Here is an 18,646-nt window from a genome sequence, read left to right as displayed (position 1 = left end):
CAGTCAATTGAACAATAATTTTATTTTGAAATTTTATATGATTAAATATTGTTCCAAGCTATAAGACTTAATATAACATACAAATAACTTAATTTTTCTTGTGTACAAATTATTGAAAAGAAATTCTCTCGTATCTTATTTTTGTAAGGCTAAGTTTTCTGACAAATACGCGGTTGTGTGAGATAGGAAAAGCTTTTTAATAAGAGTTTTAATTTATTCTTATAACTCTTATATCATCATTATAATTGTAATAATAAATATATAATATAATCGTATTTATGGATCTGATACTGCTCAAAGCTATAAGACCTAATGTAACATGCAAATAACTTAATTTTTGTGTTGTGTACAAATCATTAAGATTCTTGTGTTATTTTTGTAACGCCAAGTTTTCTAACAAATACACGGTTTTGTGTGAAAACCTTTTTAATAAGAGTTTTAATTCATTCTTAACTCTTATATCATATGATTATAACAATAAATATCACACGTCCCACACAATTGTGACAATTACAAAAATTAAATAACTTAGTCGTATTGAAAATTGGCACAGAGTTGGGACCTCTGTTCATTGGCTGAAAAAAATTGCTAATTTTGTTGCTAAGAGACAGTATTGTTTGATCTAAATCCGTTCCCTACCTACATCTTCGTACGCGTATATAATCTCTTACAACATTCAATTAAAATGTTTTAATGTATAACCCAGTATCGAAAGAAAGACATCAGGTACTGAAATGGTGAATGAAAAGGAATTTTGGACGGAAGTGCGAAAAGATATACCGCGATATAAAAAAAGAAAGCCACGAGTAGTTCCTGCATTCACTATCCAGGCAATGCAGGTAATGCGCATTGATGCGCATTATAGAATAATGACATCTGATGAACGTAACGCGATAATATGGTGTCAATTTTGATACAGGAAAACACGGTCGTTGCGAAACCTCCGCGGTGTGGACTGTACAAACCTCGTTCACCGAAACCGTCGATTTTTAGGAAATTTTACAAGCGTGGCGTATTCCCTATCTCTTTGGAGAACGACGGCTACGATCAGAAAATTAATTGGAAAGTAGATATAGAAAATTTGGATTTCCATCATTATTTGCCAATGTTCTTCGATGGATTAACGGAAATAGAACAACCGTATAAGTTTCTGGTAGAGCAAGGAATATCAGATATGTTAGAGCATGGTGGGCCAAAGATATTGCCTGTTGTTCCTCAATTGATTATTCCTATTAAGAGTAAGTTCTATAATCCAATTTAAGATATGTAGAAAAGATATTCATATCGTAATTAAAAAGACTTTGTTAGACGCTTTGAATACAAGAATGCCTGAGATAATCTGCACCACCATGAAAGCACTTCAACGTTTAGTACGATCTGCTGATTGCGTTGGCGAAGCTTTAGTCCCGTATTTTAGGCAAATCTTGCCTATTCCAAACTTACTCAAAGATAGAAATGGTAAGGACTCGTCTGTTTAACACTTACTGTATTCGTATACAAATAGAATCAAGATTTCTTGTGATTTCAGTAAACCTTGGGGACGGTATCGATTATTCTCAGCAAAGAGGAGAGAACGCAGCGGATATTATACAAGAAACGCTTGAAATCTTGGAAAGATACGGTGGCGAAGATGCTTTCATAAATATTAAATACATGGTTCCCACATACGAATCCTGCATGATGAATTAATAGGTAGAAGATGACACTATCACTATTATCTTTTTAATAGATTTATTCTTTATTCATAAAAATATAATTATCACAAAATCAAAATGCATGCAAAATTTCACAAGTTATATATAACATAAGACATAATATAATGGAAAAAAAAAGAATATTAACATATATATATTATGAAAATATGTACTGTATTATTACTTGGAACTTGAAATTAATAATGACATATTACGTGGAAACAATATATTATTTAAAAATTCATAAAAGAAATATTTATTAGAGATAATAAAAGCAAAATTTTTCACTATCACACAGTAACGCACGCATCTTGCATCAGCGTAGAAAAAGTATGACAATAGTAAAAATAGTAGTAATGTTTTTTGATGATACAATATTATATCTCAAAAAGTATACTTATATCTTTCCTGTATCTTCTTTCAATGTTACAGTGCGATTGAAAACAAGCTGAAATAAAAGAGAAAAAAAATGTTAACGCAAAATGTATATGTGTGCTGTTATTTTTACACTTACCTTATTAGGTTTGGTATCGGGATCGACAGAGAAAAAGCCTATACGTTCAAATTGAAACTTATCATATATTTTTGCTGTTTTAGCTAGACTGTTGTCCATGTACGCTACAATTTCTTTTTTGCTGGATGGATTAATATCACTTAAAAATCCATGCGGTACCTCATTTGTATCCTCCGGATTTTTGTGTTTGAATCTGAGAAATTAAAGATATTTTTATTACATTACCAGTGTAAAACCTTCATAATTAATCATTTGAAAAATGTTACTCACAAACGCTCATATAGTCTAACAGATGCCAGTACTGGATGGGACACCCAATGTATAAATGCCTTCGGTTTATTCTTCTCGGAAACAGGATCCTGTCTAACAATTATGTTTGTAATGTTACCGCTGGCATCCTTCTCGATACTTTCAAACGTTACTACGACACCTGCATGCTTTAACCCTACAGGTTGTTTTGGTGTTAAGCGTCTAAAACCTTTCTCTTCAATCTACAAATATTGATATCCAGATAAAATCATAACTGCAAAAAATTTTCAAAAAGGTGCAGGAATATATACTGCATACTTCTTTGAAGTCTGTGGCTTCAATGTATACAATCTCGTCAAATGTAATTTCATGATGGCCCCTTTCTGGCTCGTTAGGAAAATCGGGTACGGTGAGCTTTATGGCATTCTCTTGAGGGAAATTTTTGATAGTTAATTTGATAGGTTCTAGAACCACCATATGTCGGGCAGCAGTGAGATTTAGAACATCCCTAACAGCCGCTTCCAACGCTGCAGGATCGACGGTCGCTTGTGCACCAGTTACACCCATTTGAGCACAAAAATTGTTTATAGCTTCCGGTGGAAATCCACGTCTACGCAGCGCAGTCAACGTAAACAATCTATTAAAAAAAGGCAATATAACGCATTAGTAATACATCATTAATAAAATATAAAGATAGTATCCGTTATATTATACCTGGGATCATCCCAATCGGACACTATTCCTTCTTCTATTAATTTGGCAATTTTTCTTTTAGAAACTACAGTATAATTGACGTTCAATCGACCGTATTCCCACTGTACGGGACAATAAATATCCAAAGAATTGCAGAGCCAATAATAAGACGATCTCCGCGACTGGAATTCCTTTGTGCAAAGAGAATGAGTGATATTTTCGATGCTATCGCACAAGCAATGGGTGTAATCGTATGTGGGATAGATGCACCATTTATCACCAGTTCGGTGATGCGGCGAATATTTTATTCTGTATGCAACAGGATCTTGCTTGCCTTCCTCTAAAGTCACTTTCATACGTAAGGTTGCCTCTCCTTCTTCTAACAAACCATCTTTCATATCCTTTTAAAAAAAAGTAAGCATATATGTAGCATTTAGGAGACAAAGAAGAAAGACAATAAGCTCTAAGTACAAATTTTTCATTACATTAAATAGCTGCAAGCTTTCTTCAATTGGCCTATCGCGCCAAGGACTCGGTGGAGGATTGAAACCTTTTATTTCCTCGCTAGATTGATGACAAACATAGGCTAAACCTTTTTTTATAAGCTCTTTGGCCCAGTCGCACAATTGCTCGAAATAGTCCGATGAATGCGTAATCGCAGCCGGTTTGTAACCAAGCCATTCCACCATTTCCCGTATACCGACAAAAAACTTCTCCTCTTCTTTTTCAGGATTTGTATCATCATATCGTAAGTAGCACATACCATCATAAGCGGCAGCATATCTGTGAGATACATCTTTTTCATAATGTATTTCGCTTTCAAGACCGAAGAAAATACATACCCGAAGTTGATATTGATGGCTTTTGCATGTCCAATATGCAAAATTCCGTTGGGTTCCGGTGGGAATCTCGTTATCACTTTGCCACCAGTGGCTTTCAAATGTTTCTGCAGCAGATTGTGAGTATTTGGCGTCACGATGTAACCGTCGGTTTTATAATTTTCCCCAGGCTTATGAAAGTGAACTTTGGTCTTCATGAGTTCGCTTATAGTTTGTGCTCCTCCCTTCTCACCAGTCGACGTCTCCTTTTGTTCTGAAAATTTATCAATCTTTCATTGAACATCCGTCCAGAATATTTTTTCAACAGTGGCCATATATAGCTCACCTTCCTTCACTTCTGGCTTCTTTGCTTTTGTCTGATTGTCCTTCGGCTGTTTCACTTGTTTAGGCACTGGTGCAAGGTCAGCGTCAACTTTTGGACCCAACAAATCAAGGAGTTGGACATCAAATTCATTCTTTATCGCTTTACCATCCGCCCATTTCAAAATATTGCGTACTTGTTGCATCAATGGACCAGAATTAAAGCGGTATCTATTAGAAGATATAAATTATAATTACTTATCGTAAAAAAACAATTTCAACAATTTTTCTCTCATATGTTACATAATTAATAAGATAGTTTTATTTACCTCTTTTCCAATATCTCATCTTTGTGCGCCTTTATAATCTTCTCCACTTCCTCTTCTATTCGTTCAGGTAAAACTACCACTCCTACGCCACAAGATTCTTCAAACTTGGTTATATCAAGATCGTTGCTCACGTTAGCTAACAGGTAAGTCAATGCGGCGTCCACCCTCTGTACACTGTCTAATTTCTTCTCAACTATGTAATTAGTAATAACCGGTATCTTATCTGCAATCTGGTTTTTGATCTTGGAAGCTAGATGGTACAGTAAAACCCCAGTATCTTGAGTGATAGACCCATGTTTAGCTGCCTATAAAAATTAAATAGAAGTTCTAAATATACATATAAATAAGCAAATTTTAATAACAAACATCCTGCCACACACACATATAAATATATTACGCAAAATGTATGATGTAAATGCATCAAATGTAGCAAACAATAATGATGCAACAATTTTTATGAATCGCAATACAATAATGTTCCGATTATATATATTCCTGAAAATACCTTAATATTTAACTTAAAATCTATTATATTTAATTTAATATTTGAATTAATTAATTTTGATAATAGAACTCGACGAACTCGTGGTATCTAACATTCAATCGTTTCGACTAAGATTCGCCGGTGAATCCTCACCAACCTCGCTTATAGCCAACTTGAGATTCTTCGTGACGTTCGCATTTTTCAGGGTCTCCTTGGCCTTCTGCTCGCTCAGGCCGATCGTTTGAAACAGCTTCACGTCTTCCTCGTTCCCTACCGGCATTTTATTCGGAAAATACAACTGTCACACCACAGAGGAACCAGAAACCACGTGCGTGCGTTCGCCAAGCGACTGAAGCGACCATATGGGCCGCTCATATCGCTGCTTTATCAACAGGGAAAAGTTATTGATTAATTGGAATCCGTCCATTGGCTCGTGGTCGATGCTTGATGTGCGTCGGTGTTGGTCGATGTGTATGTACGGAGTACGGACTACGGACACATACGTCACATACCGAAGTATGTGCTTCGTAAATACATGCTTCTTTAAAACGCGACGCAAATGAAACGGGCGATTCGTCCTAACAAAAGTCCAGCGAGAAACGATGATATTTGGGTAGAGATGATGTTTAGTGATGTCCACCAGCTAAATGAGAGGTAGCACCGTAAAGATGACGCCTAAGCGGAAGGCAAGTGTATTTGTAGGTTATGGCAGCTGTAGAGCTAACTTCTATGCATTGTCTTTATTTATCATCGTGATAAATACGTTTGTTTGTTTTTATTGTCTTTTTCATTAATTTGAAAATTGATTCTTCAAACTTTATGCTTTAAGGAAAATCTTTTGCCCAAAATATACACATGTCAAGGTACTGTATATAATATACATGTTATTTTGTAGACTACCAGTTCGGAATCTACATCAACGAGCAGCTCTGGCTCTTCGACAAGTAGCACGTCGAGTTCAGGGAGCGAATCCAGCTCGTCCGACTCGGAGAACTCCAGTAGTTCCGCCAACAGTCAAAAAGCGTCCGATACAGAAAGAACTAAGAAAAAAGCGCCGTTTCCAGTCACCCGTCATGTCAAGTCCAAGACCGAAACAACATCTGCACCGCCTTTGGAAAATAAAAATAAAGACAGGCAGCCACCGAAACCCAGATCGTCGGTGTACTCTTCCGAGTCAGAAGAATCGCCCAGCAAAGCAAAAACGCCACAAAAGAGGAAGCCACCAGCTAAACCAAAGGCTACCGCTACCGTGGCACCAGTTGTGAAGACTCAGAGATCTCCTACAAAACCAGTGCCTGCATCGGGACAGCATAAAACTGCACCAGTTTCAAAACCTACCAATGCCAAGCCCAACAAATTTTCTGGTGAGTTCATTATTTTGACTTTGTCAAACATTTTATATTCTACGTGATAAAATGTATGTTTTTATGAAGTGATACATAGATGCGATACCTTTGAAGGTTCTACAAGTGCCACCAGCAAACCTCCCGAAAAATCTGGGAAAACAACGGAACCAGTTCAGAAGAAATTGAAGAAGAAAAGTATATTTAGTCCAGAAAATAGTAGCGAAAGTGACAGCGGCGTTTCGGCAAAAGTTAGCGCAGTGAAGCCAACAGGTAGTTCTGCAAAATGTTCCAAAAATCCACCAGCTAAAGCAAAATTGAGTGACACCAAGCAAAAACCTACAGCAGCAAGCAGACCTGGTAAAGAATTCTCACTTATATACCAATAATCGCAAATATTTTGATTTTTTAAATATAAATTTAATACAACACTGTTTTTAATGTTTATTTCCTGTAGTCGCGAAACCTGTGCAACCACAAAAGTCAGACAGTTCCGCGAGTTCAAAGAGTTCTGGCGGTTCAGCGTCCTCAGGTAGCTCAGACAGTAGCTCCGATTCGGAATCGTCCGAAAGCGTCACTAGTTCTCAGCCTCAACCAAAAAAGAAGGAAACGCAATCTAGTACGTTGACGAATAGTACTGTGACGAGTGTGCCACCTAAGAGGCCCTCGGCAGCAGTCGCCCCGGTAAAGCCGCAAAAAGCTGTTACAAGACGGCAAGGTTTGTTAAATTCCTTACCAATGCGTTGATGCGTTGATTAAAGAATAAAGAAATAAATATAATTTTTTAAACAGGTGCTAAAGGTCTAAAGAGCGACAATGATGGAGATGCGTCCGCGAGTGAGAAAGAGATGGATGATCGTGAAGCGTCATCTTCGAAAACAGTGACGAAAGGCAAGCGGAAATTGCAAACACGCAAAGGAAGTAAATTACTCCAGCTACAAGCAAAGGCAGACACTGATTCCGAATCTGATACAGGTATATATTCAAAAAATGGTTTTATATCTTGATGAAAGTTGTTCAATACCAATACTCAATTTAAAAAATGATAGTATGTGAGCATGTCAGCAAATTGTGCTAATTTGCATAATTTGTTGAAAATAGCTGAGAGCAAGAGAAGCACGAGCAAATCGCCTGTTAAACGTGCTGGACCGTCCGCTGCCGCCAGACAATCCTCCGGAGCCGGTAGATCAACGCAGAACAGTGGTACTACTACAGGTGGCAGAAATCAATCATCTTATAATCGAGCACGTGCAACGAAGGAGCGTGAATGTCCGCTAGCTGCGTCCTGCGATTCACGGGGTCATCTCTCTGGAAAACTCGATTTGCACTTTACTCTGGAAGCATGTCCGCTGTATCACAACACTACGCCCCAGGCTTGTGTGTAAGTTGCAGCTCAGATTCCAGTTTGAGATCAATAATGATGTTAAATCAAATTAAAAACACATGCGTTTGATGGCAAATGTAAAATAATATTGACTTTTTCCAGAGAGTTTTATAAAGAGAGAAAAAAACGAGAGGAAGAACGCAAGAAGGCAATAATAAATCTAGCCAAGAAACCTAAAGGTGTTCATCAAACTAGCGAACAACGTAACTACCAACTTAAAGTACGTGAGATGAGGAACAAATGGAAGGGTAATACCGGCGATGGTAATGAAAGCGATAGCGGCGGTGAAATGCAGGGGAACGAAAAGGACAAGCAGCCTCGGCTCAATAATCTTACACCTGATTATGACTTGAAATTATTTATGGAGGCCCAGGCGATAGCCAGTGAAAAAATCGTAAGTCTTCAATTTATACCTCAGTTAATATAGTATTACACTATGAATAATTGATATTTTTAAAACTTAAATTGATTTTTATTAAATTTATTTTTGATATATTTTCTTTCAAGTGCATATTATTGAGCTCTTCTATACGTCAATGCTTATTTTACATTTAAGGAAAAAGAGTTACAAGAATTGGACTACGATGGAGAAGGTAGAAACAGTGGTGGCACTAGAGTTGTGGAAATGGGAAAATGGGAAATGGAAGTTTGGTATCAAAGCCCGTATCCCGAAGAATATAGTCGCGCCCCGAAGCTTTATCTTTGCGAATATTGCTTGAGATACGCGAAAAGCCGTCAAGTTTTGAGGAGACATCGAGAGAAGTGTTTGTGGAGACATCCCCCGGGACACGAAGTATACAGGTAACCACATTTCAATGAATATTCTTCTTCTATTATTTACGCTCACATTTTATACCATGGAGCATTTGTAAAATTTTGAACGAATATATCCGTGAAATATTAGGTAATCTAGATTAACAATAAATAATAAAATTTCTCTCTTTAATTTTTATATATTTTGGATTATATTTTTTGCTAAAGTTGTGTAACGTCTGTAATGCTTTAGGATGATAATCCAAATTATTGCATATCTGATTTGTCGTTTCACAGAAAAGACAAAATAGGCGTGTGGGAAGTGGACGGTAAGCGATACAAGCAGTATTGTCAGAATCTTTGTTTACTGGCCAAATTCTTTCTGGATCACAAAACGTTGTACTACGACGTCGAGCCGTTTCTTTTCTACGTCATGACAATCGGCGATTCTGAGGGCTGCCATACCGTCGGATACTTCAGCAAAGTGAGTACATACCTACTTGATGAATCACCATGTCAGTTTTTATTCGGTTCACGGAAATATTGTACGCGATTGCGCCGTCGTTATTTCTCGAGTGTCGAGATTGTAACTGTATCGTCGCTGTTCGAAACGTTCTCGCGAAGCCCCAAAAACCTCGAAATTTTTCATCAATTCCAATTCGACGGAACCGACAAGTTCCATCGTTTGGTCTATACGATCCCCGGGTTTTCTTTCCGCGGCTTAGCCGGCTCTCACCCCATCGTTCTCATAATAGCACCCACGTAGCGTGCACGGATTACGCGAACAAGGGTACGCCTCGTAGAGAAGAGGGTGTCTCGTATCTCTGACCTTTCTTCACTCCCACCCTTCCCTCCCATCCTCCCTCTCGCCGCCACCAGGCCTGGCGTACGCATACACACGTTGCCCCGAGGAGTAGAGCGAGGGTGGGAATCACGCATGCCTATTTACCGTGGGACACAGCATCGCTGGGAGTCGAAATCTTTACCGACGTTCAACGACCTCTGACCCTGGCAAGACGCGCCGCCAATCCGCGCCTCAACCCCTTTTTTTCTCTCCCTTCCCTCCCCTTTCGTGGAGATGTGGCGAGAATTTTCTCCGGACCTCGACTTAAACCTTTTCTCTCACCCTCCCTAATTCCTTTGTCTTTCGTCTCACGCCGGGAGACGTCTATCCTGCGCGACCGACGATCCGTCTCCGTCTCAAAACCCCCATTCTCCTACTTCTTTCTCTATTCTACGAAAAAGAAATCCCGCTAGATAACGTGGGAGTGAGATGAAAGGGAGAATTATCCGTTTTACAAATTGTTACGCCAACGTTGACAAGAGAATCGTTTTGTCAGATCTTTAACACTTGTCTTCAATTGACTCGACTATCTCATTTCATTTTATTATGCAAGGCATCCCACTTTTACTGAATTATTCTGCGGACTTTTTGACCAATTTTGGAGTCGACGTCCTCTTAGCGAGAACGTCGGAACACTTATAATCGTTCAGTAATTAATCAATTCCGCAAATCGACCGAAGAAGTCGTTGAAAAGTGATTAAGATATATTTAGAAATTATCTTTTGTTTCTTACTTTTTAGCAGCCGCAAATTTAATTTCAGCAATTTTTATTCGTGATGCGTTCGATCAACTATACACAATTGATCGAAGATATCACGCTTTGATAACAGAAATTGTACGAAACATCTAATCTTTATCGTTATTGCCGAGGGTGTCAAATCGCGTTATGTCTCGCGTAAAAGAGGGCGTGTCCCGCCGTGAAATATTCATTTAAGTTCTCGAAGTATCCCCTTCGTTCAGAATTATATCACGACATACGTAAGCTCTCGGTAAATTCCGCACGAGTCGCTTACTCTTCGATCTAAAATAATGTTTCAACTTTAAAATGTCAGTTTTAACGAGGATATAAGGATGACGTCTTTAGAAGAGGATTCGTCTAACTCTCGAAGTAATTGCGTCGTGCGTCACTCTTTGATTAACTTTTAGATAAAATGCCTTAAATCGGGGACAATGCCCCTATCGTATATTAATATCTTGGATTCAGGACAGACGTGTGTAATTCCGAGCACACGTTACGCGCGCGGCCACGAATCCCTTTACCTGCGAAAATAGACTGACATTGGTTCTCGTTTCACGGTATTAATATCTATTAATATCGGCGAATCATCCCGATGCATCTCCTCCGCTGGCCGACTGGCAAATTATGTTACACTCCGTATAAAAGGGCGTAACTCGCTTCCTGCATCCGCAGCAGTAGTGGCGGCGGCGCGAAGTCAAAATCTTTATAGACGTTCAATGACCCCGACCCTGGCCAGACGGTCGCAGGGTAACACCGGCGGTGGTAGTGATGGTGGTGGTGGTGGTGGTGGTAGTGGCGACGGCCGGGACACGAGGGATGAAGGGTGCGAGGGAAAGAGAGCGAGAGAGAGAGAGAGAGAAGGGCGGGAGAGGGTTGAGGGTGGTCCTGCTGCTGGCGTACGTACGCTATGCATGCGCTTCAGTAGAGACCAGGTGGAGGAAGGCGCGAGGGTAGGAAGGGTAGTCGAGCGGTTGGGTGGTTTAGGCGGTTGGCCGATGGCGGTGGCCCTGGAGAGGTGGTAGTAGCTGCCGCGGAAGGGGTTGTGCCGACGGTTGCGGAGGGTGTCGGCGCAGGAGGGGAAGGAGGGCGTCGCCTGCCGCGTCGGGTCGTCAACCTTTCTGCGGCACTGCGACGTCGTCGGGGTCGTTATTATTTCCTCCTCTTTCCCCCCCTATTCCCTCTCCTTCTCCACAGCTCCTTCTCATCCTCCTTCTGATCCCAGCGTGTCTTTGCACGCTCTGGTCGTCTCTCCGTCGCTCTTTCCCGTTCTTCCGGTACCACCTCTTCGAGGTGGCGCGTGTTGTTCTCCTCCCGTCCTCTTCTTCGTGTCCCGTCTTTCCGTTCGGCTCGTCTTAACACGCTCCTTCGACGCTACCCTCCGTGTTTCGATCCATCTTCGTATCCTTCTTCGTTCGTTCGCTCGCACGGCTTCCGAGGTCGCGAGATTTCGCCTTCAACGATCGCTCATGCGTGTACATTCGTTCCCTCTTTCTCCCTCTTTCTTCCTCTTTCTCTTCGGATAGGTAAGCAGTCCGTGCGGTGTCTTTTATCTTCACATTCTACTTGGCTTCTTATACAAGCTTCTTGTCCTCCTCGATCTATCTCTCTTGTCGCATGCGCGTAATTCTCGCATCGTTCTCTGATCGTTCACGCAAGTTTGCTCGATTAATCTTCATTTCACTTCAGTAGGTTCAAAATATTAATATGTTTAAAGTATATAATCATGATCGCGTTCACGAATGCCATTCATCTAATGAGAAATTTGTCGACTTGACAGAAGAATCGGAGGTTCGTGCTTAAAGCTAAATCCGAGGCGGATATCCGAGTATCTTACGTCTCTACGTCCCACAATGATACCGTCATCGTCGCCTCCGGCTCGTTCTCCTCCTTCATCTGATCTTTCTAATACGACACCACCGGTCGATCGCGGTGAATATCGGATTGATATTGAATTTCCAAGCGTTCGCTTGTCTTTGAGCGCCCGCAACGTTCCACCGACCGGTTTCGCTCGCTCGGCTTCAACCTCGTTCCCTGCTCGCGTTTCCTCGCGTTTCCTCGCGTCGAATTTCATCCCTGTCCTCCGTATTCGCTTTTCCGTTCCCCTCGCCGTTGCCGTCGTCGCCATCGTCGTCATTGCTGCCGTCGCGTTAAACCACAATGTCGGCGTCTCACCTTGACGTTGCGGAACGACTACCATCTTGAGGCGATCACCCGAGATTTCTGAGAGTATAAGCGAAGAAGTAGAACTTTACTAAGCTCTCTTTTTTTTCGTTTCTTTTTGTCGAATAGAAATTTTGCAAAGTAGAAATATGTGGCCGGAAATCGCGAAAAGACCACGCTTGACCATAACCGGTGGGGTGTAGATTAGTCGGGGTGGTATCATCCCGCGTCACCCCACGGTCTCTGGATTATGAGCTGTCCATCTTCTTTCTGATCCCTGCGGACGTAGAGAATAACGTTTTATACAGCTGACAGGAAAAGGAACCCGTTTTCAAAAATGAATTCACTTTTAACAGTCTCTTGCTCTAGGCGACTACATTTTTCTTTTTACGACTGAAAAGTCACGTAATTATTTTTATTTGTGACGAACAAACAACGATACTTTATTACGCTTCCTAGGTCAGAATCTTTTCCGAGTAATTAATAAGAGTGGAAAGAATCAAACACACAGGCTGCAATCACAATGATTACTCGTTCAGGATAATTATACTAATGGTAATGTCGTTCAGTTCAGCGATTCGAAGGTATGTACTTACCTCTGGATAGATCACAACCAAGCTTCTTCGATTTTACTCGTAGTCTTATAAAGACATAGAAACAACCTCGAATCCTCCAAAGTAGTTTAGAATCGTTCACGAGCTCCGACATCTCCGTCGTAAAAGTTGCCCGATTTTCCGCCCGCTCTCCCCCTCGTAACTTGACCTTTGACTATTCAGACATTGGCATTTTAAACGAAACGGTCGTTCACCCTCCCCCGGGTAACTCGGTCGTTGACCTTGAGCCATCTGGCCGTTGACCTCGCGAGTGTCGCGGCCATCGACCTCGGCCGGGATCCCGACGTTGAACTTGGATAATCGCGCTCTTCACCTTGAACGATACGAATCCGTCCTCCGGATTTGTCGGAGGATTCGCGGAGCCGCCGATTTCTGTTATCGCCGGTGCTCTCTCTCTCGCGTCGCGCATCTTCACTCATTCTGCGAAGGTAGAATTCTGATCAAGCAACAAGGCAGCCGAGCAGAAATTAAGAGGGTCGGATTGAGGCGTGAACGTTTACAGCTTCCGCCGTGTTTACTGAGACATGAAGACGAGCTGTTCTTCCGCCATTCAAGGCATCTCCCCGCACCTCGCCCTCGCGTCTGTTTGTTCTCAGCACGAGAGGTAATGCAATTCTTACGACTGCCGATAGAGATAATTGGGCCGAAGGTCACTGCGATGAGCGTCAAGTGCAGATCCGGAACGGAATTTTGATGTTATTAGTGAATAAAACGAACCTTTGAAGAGTAACATCGATTATGTTAAAAATAACCAAGGAATCGATAACGGAAAGATTATTGGGACAATCTAGTAATTCATATAATTTAATCTTTTAGCTGCGGCATGCAAGGGAATTTTTTTGGAATTACCGACAAATTAGATGGAAATCATATGGCTTTACATTTACGACATATTGATCTGATTTATTAATTCCATGCATTAATCTATGTAAAAATTATAGAACTAACGGTATATCAAATTAATAGCAGAGAATCGATTATTGATACAAAATTTTATTTATTTTTTTTTTTGTAAATGTCTCAGTCCGCGATGGACATATGTATACGACACGGCTAAAAATATTATACATTCCAAGCATAATAAATTCACGCCCGATTCCGATCGAATGAGTTTAAATGAGTCTAAACATACTCCCACCGCGAGACCGTTTTGCGATTGCGTTTTCTCCCGAAATACAACTGCGGCTACGCGAGTGTGGCTTTAATAACATTCAGACTGTATTTAAAAATCGTGCTCCATTGGATATCCCGAAAAGGCGAAACGCGTGTCACATGAGATCCAGACGGAACCGGTTCTGCGGGGCCGACAGGTCCCAGGTGCGGGGCCCGTTTTCCGATCCTGTAATCCTTGCGTCCTCTCGCGTTGACCGAGGACGCAACATGCGCCGCTTCTTACAAGTAAAAAGGAAATTTTCGGTGGTCCGCTTTTCTAATCTCCGGATCGTTGACAAGTATCGAATAATCGCCGCTGTAATCGAGAGGGTCTCTTTTACCTTCTAATATTGCCCGGGCTCTTGTACGGATATATCGCGCACGCCTAATAAGCCCAATACTCATGTTGCGACCTTTATTTTCCTGGCGATCCGTTTCTCTGCTTTTTCTAATTCCTCTTGTTATATAAAGATGACATTTTCTCCAAAATCATTTAACGTACAAATCATTTATTATCGAATACAATTGATAAAGTAACTTGCAACACGGCTGAAACGTTGCAATATAATTGATTTTTTCCCCCATTACACCATATTGTTATGCAAGAAATTTCGCGACGTAGAAATTGCAAAGAGGCTAACGAGTGCAGCGAGTTGCAACTCGGCTTTCAGCGACTTCGCCAGACCGTCCGGGCATTCGACTCGGCCAGGAAGAGAGCACAGGAGTGTGCGGGAACCATGAGTAAACGAGACGGTGGTATCCTCTTACGCAGGTATTCTAGACGATAACCAGTGCGAAGGGGACGAAAAAAAATAAGAGGACGATGACTGGCTGCGAGACGTTCATGTGTGCATCGAAGATCGGTAGTCGCACTGCACCGTTGCCGTACACTTTACGATCGCAAAAACAAGGAGAAATCGGGTAAGTCCTGAGAAAGTTGTTGAAGAGAGTCCGTCATGGACAGCCATGAAAAATCTGAAAGGCTATCCAAATTGAAAAGAGACCGAGTATCCGTGTGATGCCTGAACCGGAGAACGTAACGCGAGTTGCAGAACGGTTTACGATACAGAAACGGAGATCCCACGCGATTTTCCTACACTTATCGATTGCCTTTCGTTAAAAGCGTAGGCTTTGCAAGCGCGAGACGATAAAGATCTTCGCTGTTCGTGCGCGAATTTTCATTCGGCCGATGAAAACACGTCTGCTCATTCGCAGCTGTAATATTACTTGCTATCTGAGTCGGAGTAATATTTGTGAGTCTATGTGTGCTCGCATTCGAAACGCAAGTACCGCGTGGTATTATTTTTCCTGGGTGCATCAACGAGATACCTGTTCTAAACGCAGAGAAAAAGAGAGAGAGAGAGAGAAGGTAGACGAAGAGAAAGATGGATATTCTTCTCGACGTGGGAGTTCGGTGAAATTCAATCCTCGTCCAGATAGGAACGACGATAGCGAAAGAAAATAAGCGTCGAATAAAAGCGTTGTCGATACATCGCGAGCTGTGTAGCCCAACTACACTTGATCACAGATTAAAGTTATAAATTATGCCTTCGCCTTATTTACTCCAATATAATTGTCATGTATAGCAATATAATTCCAATATAATTATTATAAAAATGTAAACGTACAAACAACAAGAACTTTCGATCGATTGTCCGTTTGAAATTTTATTTAGGCTACAAAATCTTTGTCGCAGTTTCATTCTTGAATTCTAAAACATTGATAAAGTTTTTACATAAAAATATAGTAATAATAATTATCGTGTAACGATCGAGTTGTCATCGTCGCGATGCGAAAACAAATTATATCTGTGTAAATCTGAATTTTCGCGAAAGTATAGGAACCATTGCGTTTTCCAGCCAATCGGGATCCCAGTTAAGTCGCAGAACTATCTGGTATCCGTATGACGTGAAAGTCGCGAGATAAAACACCGACAGGATGTTTCCACTTTGAGCGAGAAAGGGCGTGAAAAATCGGCGGACGCGGTTTCCGTGGAAACGCGACGATCCACGGTCGCTCAGGGCTCATTTGCCTAACTTCCGGCGGTGCGCCAGTTAGCCCGTCACGGACGGCTCCGCGCGTTATATATCCTGAATAATGCATAGGGAGCGGTGGAGCGAGAAGGAGGGCGCGGAAGGACGAGAAAGGAAGAGAGAGAAGCAGGCGACGAAGAAGACGAGGGAAGAAGATTAAAGGAGAAGAAGAGAGAGAGAAAAAGAGAGAGAGAGATAGGGTGGAGTTGGGCCGACGTACCTGCGCCCTTACGAGAGCGGTTTGGACCTGTGAAGGGTCCGACGAGAGAAAATCCTGTCCGGCGTATATAATATAATAAATAGACAGACAGGGGGCAGGGGGTCTCTCTCAGTCGGGCATTTATACCCGTGCTTTATGCCGGGCCAGAGAGGACAAGCGAGTAGCGAGAAAAAGGCGAGACAGGACAACGGTGGACCGTGATCCTTGGTCCACTTCTGATCCTTTCGCTCGATCTTGCCTGAAAGATGACCGACAAAAACACGACGAATATTTGTCACGAGAGAAACTACCGTTCGAGATGACCGAAATACTTAAAATTTACAATTTTTACTTCATCTTGCCTCTAATTTGGAGTAGATATCATTAGGATTAATATGCACTCTGCAGTAGATGTAGCATCTCGCTCGGATGGGTTTGTTGAAGCTTTCCTCTTGTTCCGGGATGCACGGGCGATTGCACTAGCCTGACAGGAAAATCGATCGCAGCGATCGGAAGTATCCCTTCTCGCAATTTCATAATCCGACGGACGGAGTCACGGAGGAGCAGAATGTCGGGAATTCTTCGAGAAGCTCCCCAAGCGAGTCCACGGGGATGGAGAACTCGGAAAGAGCGGCGATCAGCGCGGGGGAGGAAAGGATGAGGAGGCCGACAGGGGGATTTTCCAGGAGACGAGAGCTCCCGAGGCTCGAAGGAAGAACAGACGGAGAGCTCCCGGGTAGACGGAAGAAAAGGATCGGCGCGGCAAAAGGGTCTCGCGCGCATGCAGGAACCACCGCAAAAGGGAGGAAGCGCGAAAAGGATGAAAGAGACGGCAGTGGTAGACGAGACGAGTCGGGTAGACGGGCGGGCGGGGTACGAGGGTGAGAAGGACGAAGGACACGAGGGTCGGGCAATTTTCCTTAAAAATATCCCGCAGACGGTGGCCCGAGAGCGAGGGGGCGAGGAGACGCTAAGGGCGGCTGCTGGGAATTGCAGGCAGGCAGGCAGGCAGGCAGGGATAAGGGACTCGGAGGAGGGATGACGTAGGGTATAGTACCGTCAGAGAGTAGTACGCGTAGTAGTAGTAGAGATCGTCGATACTATACGCGCCTCGCTTCGTCGAGAAGAGGTTGGGGTAGGCTCGCCCTCCGCCACCATCCTACCATCCGTTCAACTCTCCAGCCATCCCCTATTCCCTTATCCGCCCCCGCGCCCATCCTCTCGCACTATCTACCTCTCTCTCTCTCTTTCCCGCTCATTCTCTCCTGGTCTCTCGGTCTCTCTTAACCGGCAAAACCTCGCCCCGACTGGGGTCGATCGATGCCAGACAGTACTGCTGTTCGCGCGACCAAATCCCACCGAATGTACATCCACAAGAGTGTTCCCGCGATCTCTCTCCCTTTTCCCCGTTCCTGACGATGTTCTCCTCTGGTCCCTGTGGAAAAAGAAGTCTATGGTGGCATACTTATCGCGCTCTCGGCGGCAACTAATGCTCTCGTCGATAAGAATCTTGATTTGAATCCTCTCTACAGTCGCTGATCTCAACGTTTACGCTGACGATTACGATAACGATGCGAGAAATTCCTGGGGCGTCGTCGTCCCACTCTCTTTTCTCGTGGGGAAAACCCGCGTGCATTCGTTCCTCGTTACGTCCGTAACGTGTGTGACGTGTGTATGTAAATCGTGTGCGTGAATGGAGTTAAGCATTCACGCATCGGTAGTGGTGAGCGGTTCGTCTGCAGAATTAATGGACTCCGAACTCCCTCAATAATAATCGGTTATCGATCGCTTCGCTCGATTTTCAATCTTGAGTCGTCTCCCGATGACCGACAAGTTTCCGGATATTAAATATGAAACAATTACATGAACATTTTTCGAACATTATAAAATAAACAAGCAAAATTTGAGATCTCGTAAAGAAACGTATAATATACTAATAAAGTTTATGTACACATTGTTAGCCTCTTTATTTCTTTCGTACAACGATTGATTTCGTCGAATAGACAATTATTCGGGATCTGTCTATCGCCCTTTTACTTCTGGATGTCGTCGAGCACGCACATTGTTGAAACTTGCGAAAGTCTCAGAGAGCGGCTAAGAGCATCATCTCGCGGCGGCTCAGATCGAGCGAACTTGGCGGTTTTTTTTTCGTTCTTTTTTCCCGAATGGACCGCCGGATCGATGGCCGCCGTCTACAATGTGTCTCGAAAGAAGAAGAGGAAACCGTAAGACGTACGAGATACTTCTTACATCGCACCTATTCGGGTTTTTGAATTTTTGTCGTATTTTTGAATTTTTTTCTATTCGCGTACCTCTCACAACG

At 42.4% G+C, this 18,646-nt stretch overlaps 3 protein-coding genes across 4 annotated transcripts in view; 2 read left to right on the top strand and 1 right to left on the bottom strand.

Moving 5' to 3' along the window:
• Positions 1 to 537: 537 nt before the first annotated feature.
• On the top strand, positions 538 to 1,785 carry LOC112454563 (parkin coregulated gene protein homolog). Its single transcript, XM_025016032.1, has 4 exons — positions 538 to 839; positions 920 to 1,238; positions 1,309 to 1,458; positions 1,529 to 1,785. Exons 1-4 carry the CDS (start codon positions 735 to 737, stop codon positions 1,687 to 1,689), a joined length of 735 nt encoding a protein of 244 aa, XP_024871800.1. The 5' UTR covers positions 538 to 734; the 3' UTR covers positions 1,690 to 1,785.
• Positions 1,786 to 1,806: 21 nt separating this feature from the next.
• LOC112454561 (probable glutamine--tRNA ligase) lies at positions 1,807 to 5,471 on the bottom strand. The gene is made up of 10 exons (XM_025016031.1): positions 5,260 to 5,471; positions 4,619 to 4,923; positions 4,315 to 4,520; positions 3,993 to 4,242; positions 3,636 to 3,933; positions 3,172 to 3,551; positions 2,776 to 3,094; positions 2,479 to 2,699; positions 2,209 to 2,401; positions 1,807 to 2,142 (listed from the first exon to the last, which is right to left on the bottom strand). Exons 1-10 carry the CDS (start codon positions 5,380 to 5,382, stop codon positions 2,092 to 2,094), a joined length of 2,346 nt encoding a protein of 781 aa, XP_024871799.1. The 5' UTR covers positions 5,383 to 5,471; the 3' UTR covers positions 1,807 to 2,091.
• A 130-nt stretch (positions 5,472 to 5,601) lies between these two features.
• Positions 5,602 to 18,646, top strand: part of LOC112454560 (histone acetyltransferase KAT7) — a 30,435-nt gene continuing 17,390 nt past the window's right edge. The window contains exons 1-9 of one of the 2 annotated variants that reach the window (XM_025016028.1): positions 5,602 to 5,788; positions 5,998 to 6,466; positions 6,536 to 6,805; positions 6,903 to 7,163; positions 7,238 to 7,420; positions 7,547 to 7,826; positions 7,932 to 8,223; positions 8,386 to 8,630; positions 8,880 to 9,066. In XM_025016028.1, the coding sequence (XP_024871796.1) occupies positions 5,750 to 5,788; positions 5,998 to 6,466; positions 6,536 to 6,805; positions 6,903 to 7,163; positions 7,238 to 7,420; positions 7,547 to 7,826; positions 7,932 to 8,223; positions 8,386 to 8,630; positions 8,880 to 9,066 (2,226 nt within the window). In that variant the 5' untranslated portion in view covers positions 5,602 to 5,749. The remainder of the gene's footprint in view (positions 5,789 to 5,997; positions 6,467 to 6,535; positions 6,806 to 6,902; positions 7,164 to 7,237; positions 7,421 to 7,546; positions 7,827 to 7,931; positions 8,224 to 8,385; positions 8,631 to 8,879; positions 9,067 to 18,646) is intronic. The other variant, XM_025016029.1, reaches the window with a different exon arrangement.

The sequence above is a fragment of the Temnothorax curvispinosus genome, unplaced genomic scaffold, assembly GCF_003070985.1.
Source record: "Temnothorax curvispinosus isolate PA1 unplaced genomic scaffold, ASM307098v1 QBEX01005133.1, whole genome shotgun sequence".
NCBI classification, from domain to species: Eukaryota; Metazoa; Arthropoda; class Insecta; order Hymenoptera; family Formicidae; genus Temnothorax; species Temnothorax curvispinosus.
Note: the sequence above shows the minus strand (reverse complement) of the source record. Positions and strands in the feature narration are given on the sequence as shown.

Excerpts from the sequence above, each read along its gene's own strand:
- LOC112454563 (XM_025016032.1), top strand. The coding sequence starts at position 735 with ATGGTGAATGAAAAGGAATTTTGGACGGAAGTGCGAAAAGATATACCG. Across the intron at positions 1,239-1,308 it reads ATTGATTATTCCTATTAAGA|ACGCTTTGAATACAAGAATG; the intron begins GTAAGTTCTATA and ends AGACTTTGTTAG. Across the intron at positions 1,459-1,528 it reads CTTACTCAAAGATAGAAATG|TAAACCTTGGGGACGGTATC; the intron begins GTAAGGACTCGT and ends TTGTGATTTCAG.
- LOC112454561 (XM_025016031.1), bottom strand. The coding sequence starts at position 5,382 with ATGCCGGTAGGGAACGAGGAAGACGTGAAGCTGTTTCAAACGATCGGC. Across the intron at positions 4,924-5,259 it reads TCAAGTTGGCTATAAGCGAG|GCAGCTAAACATGGGTCTAT; the intron begins GTTGGTGAGGAT and ends TAATTTTTATAG. Across the intron at positions 3,552-3,635 it reads AAAGCTTGCAGCTATTTAAT|GATATGAAAGATGGTTTGTT; the intron begins GTAATGAAAAAT and ends TTTTTTTAAAAG.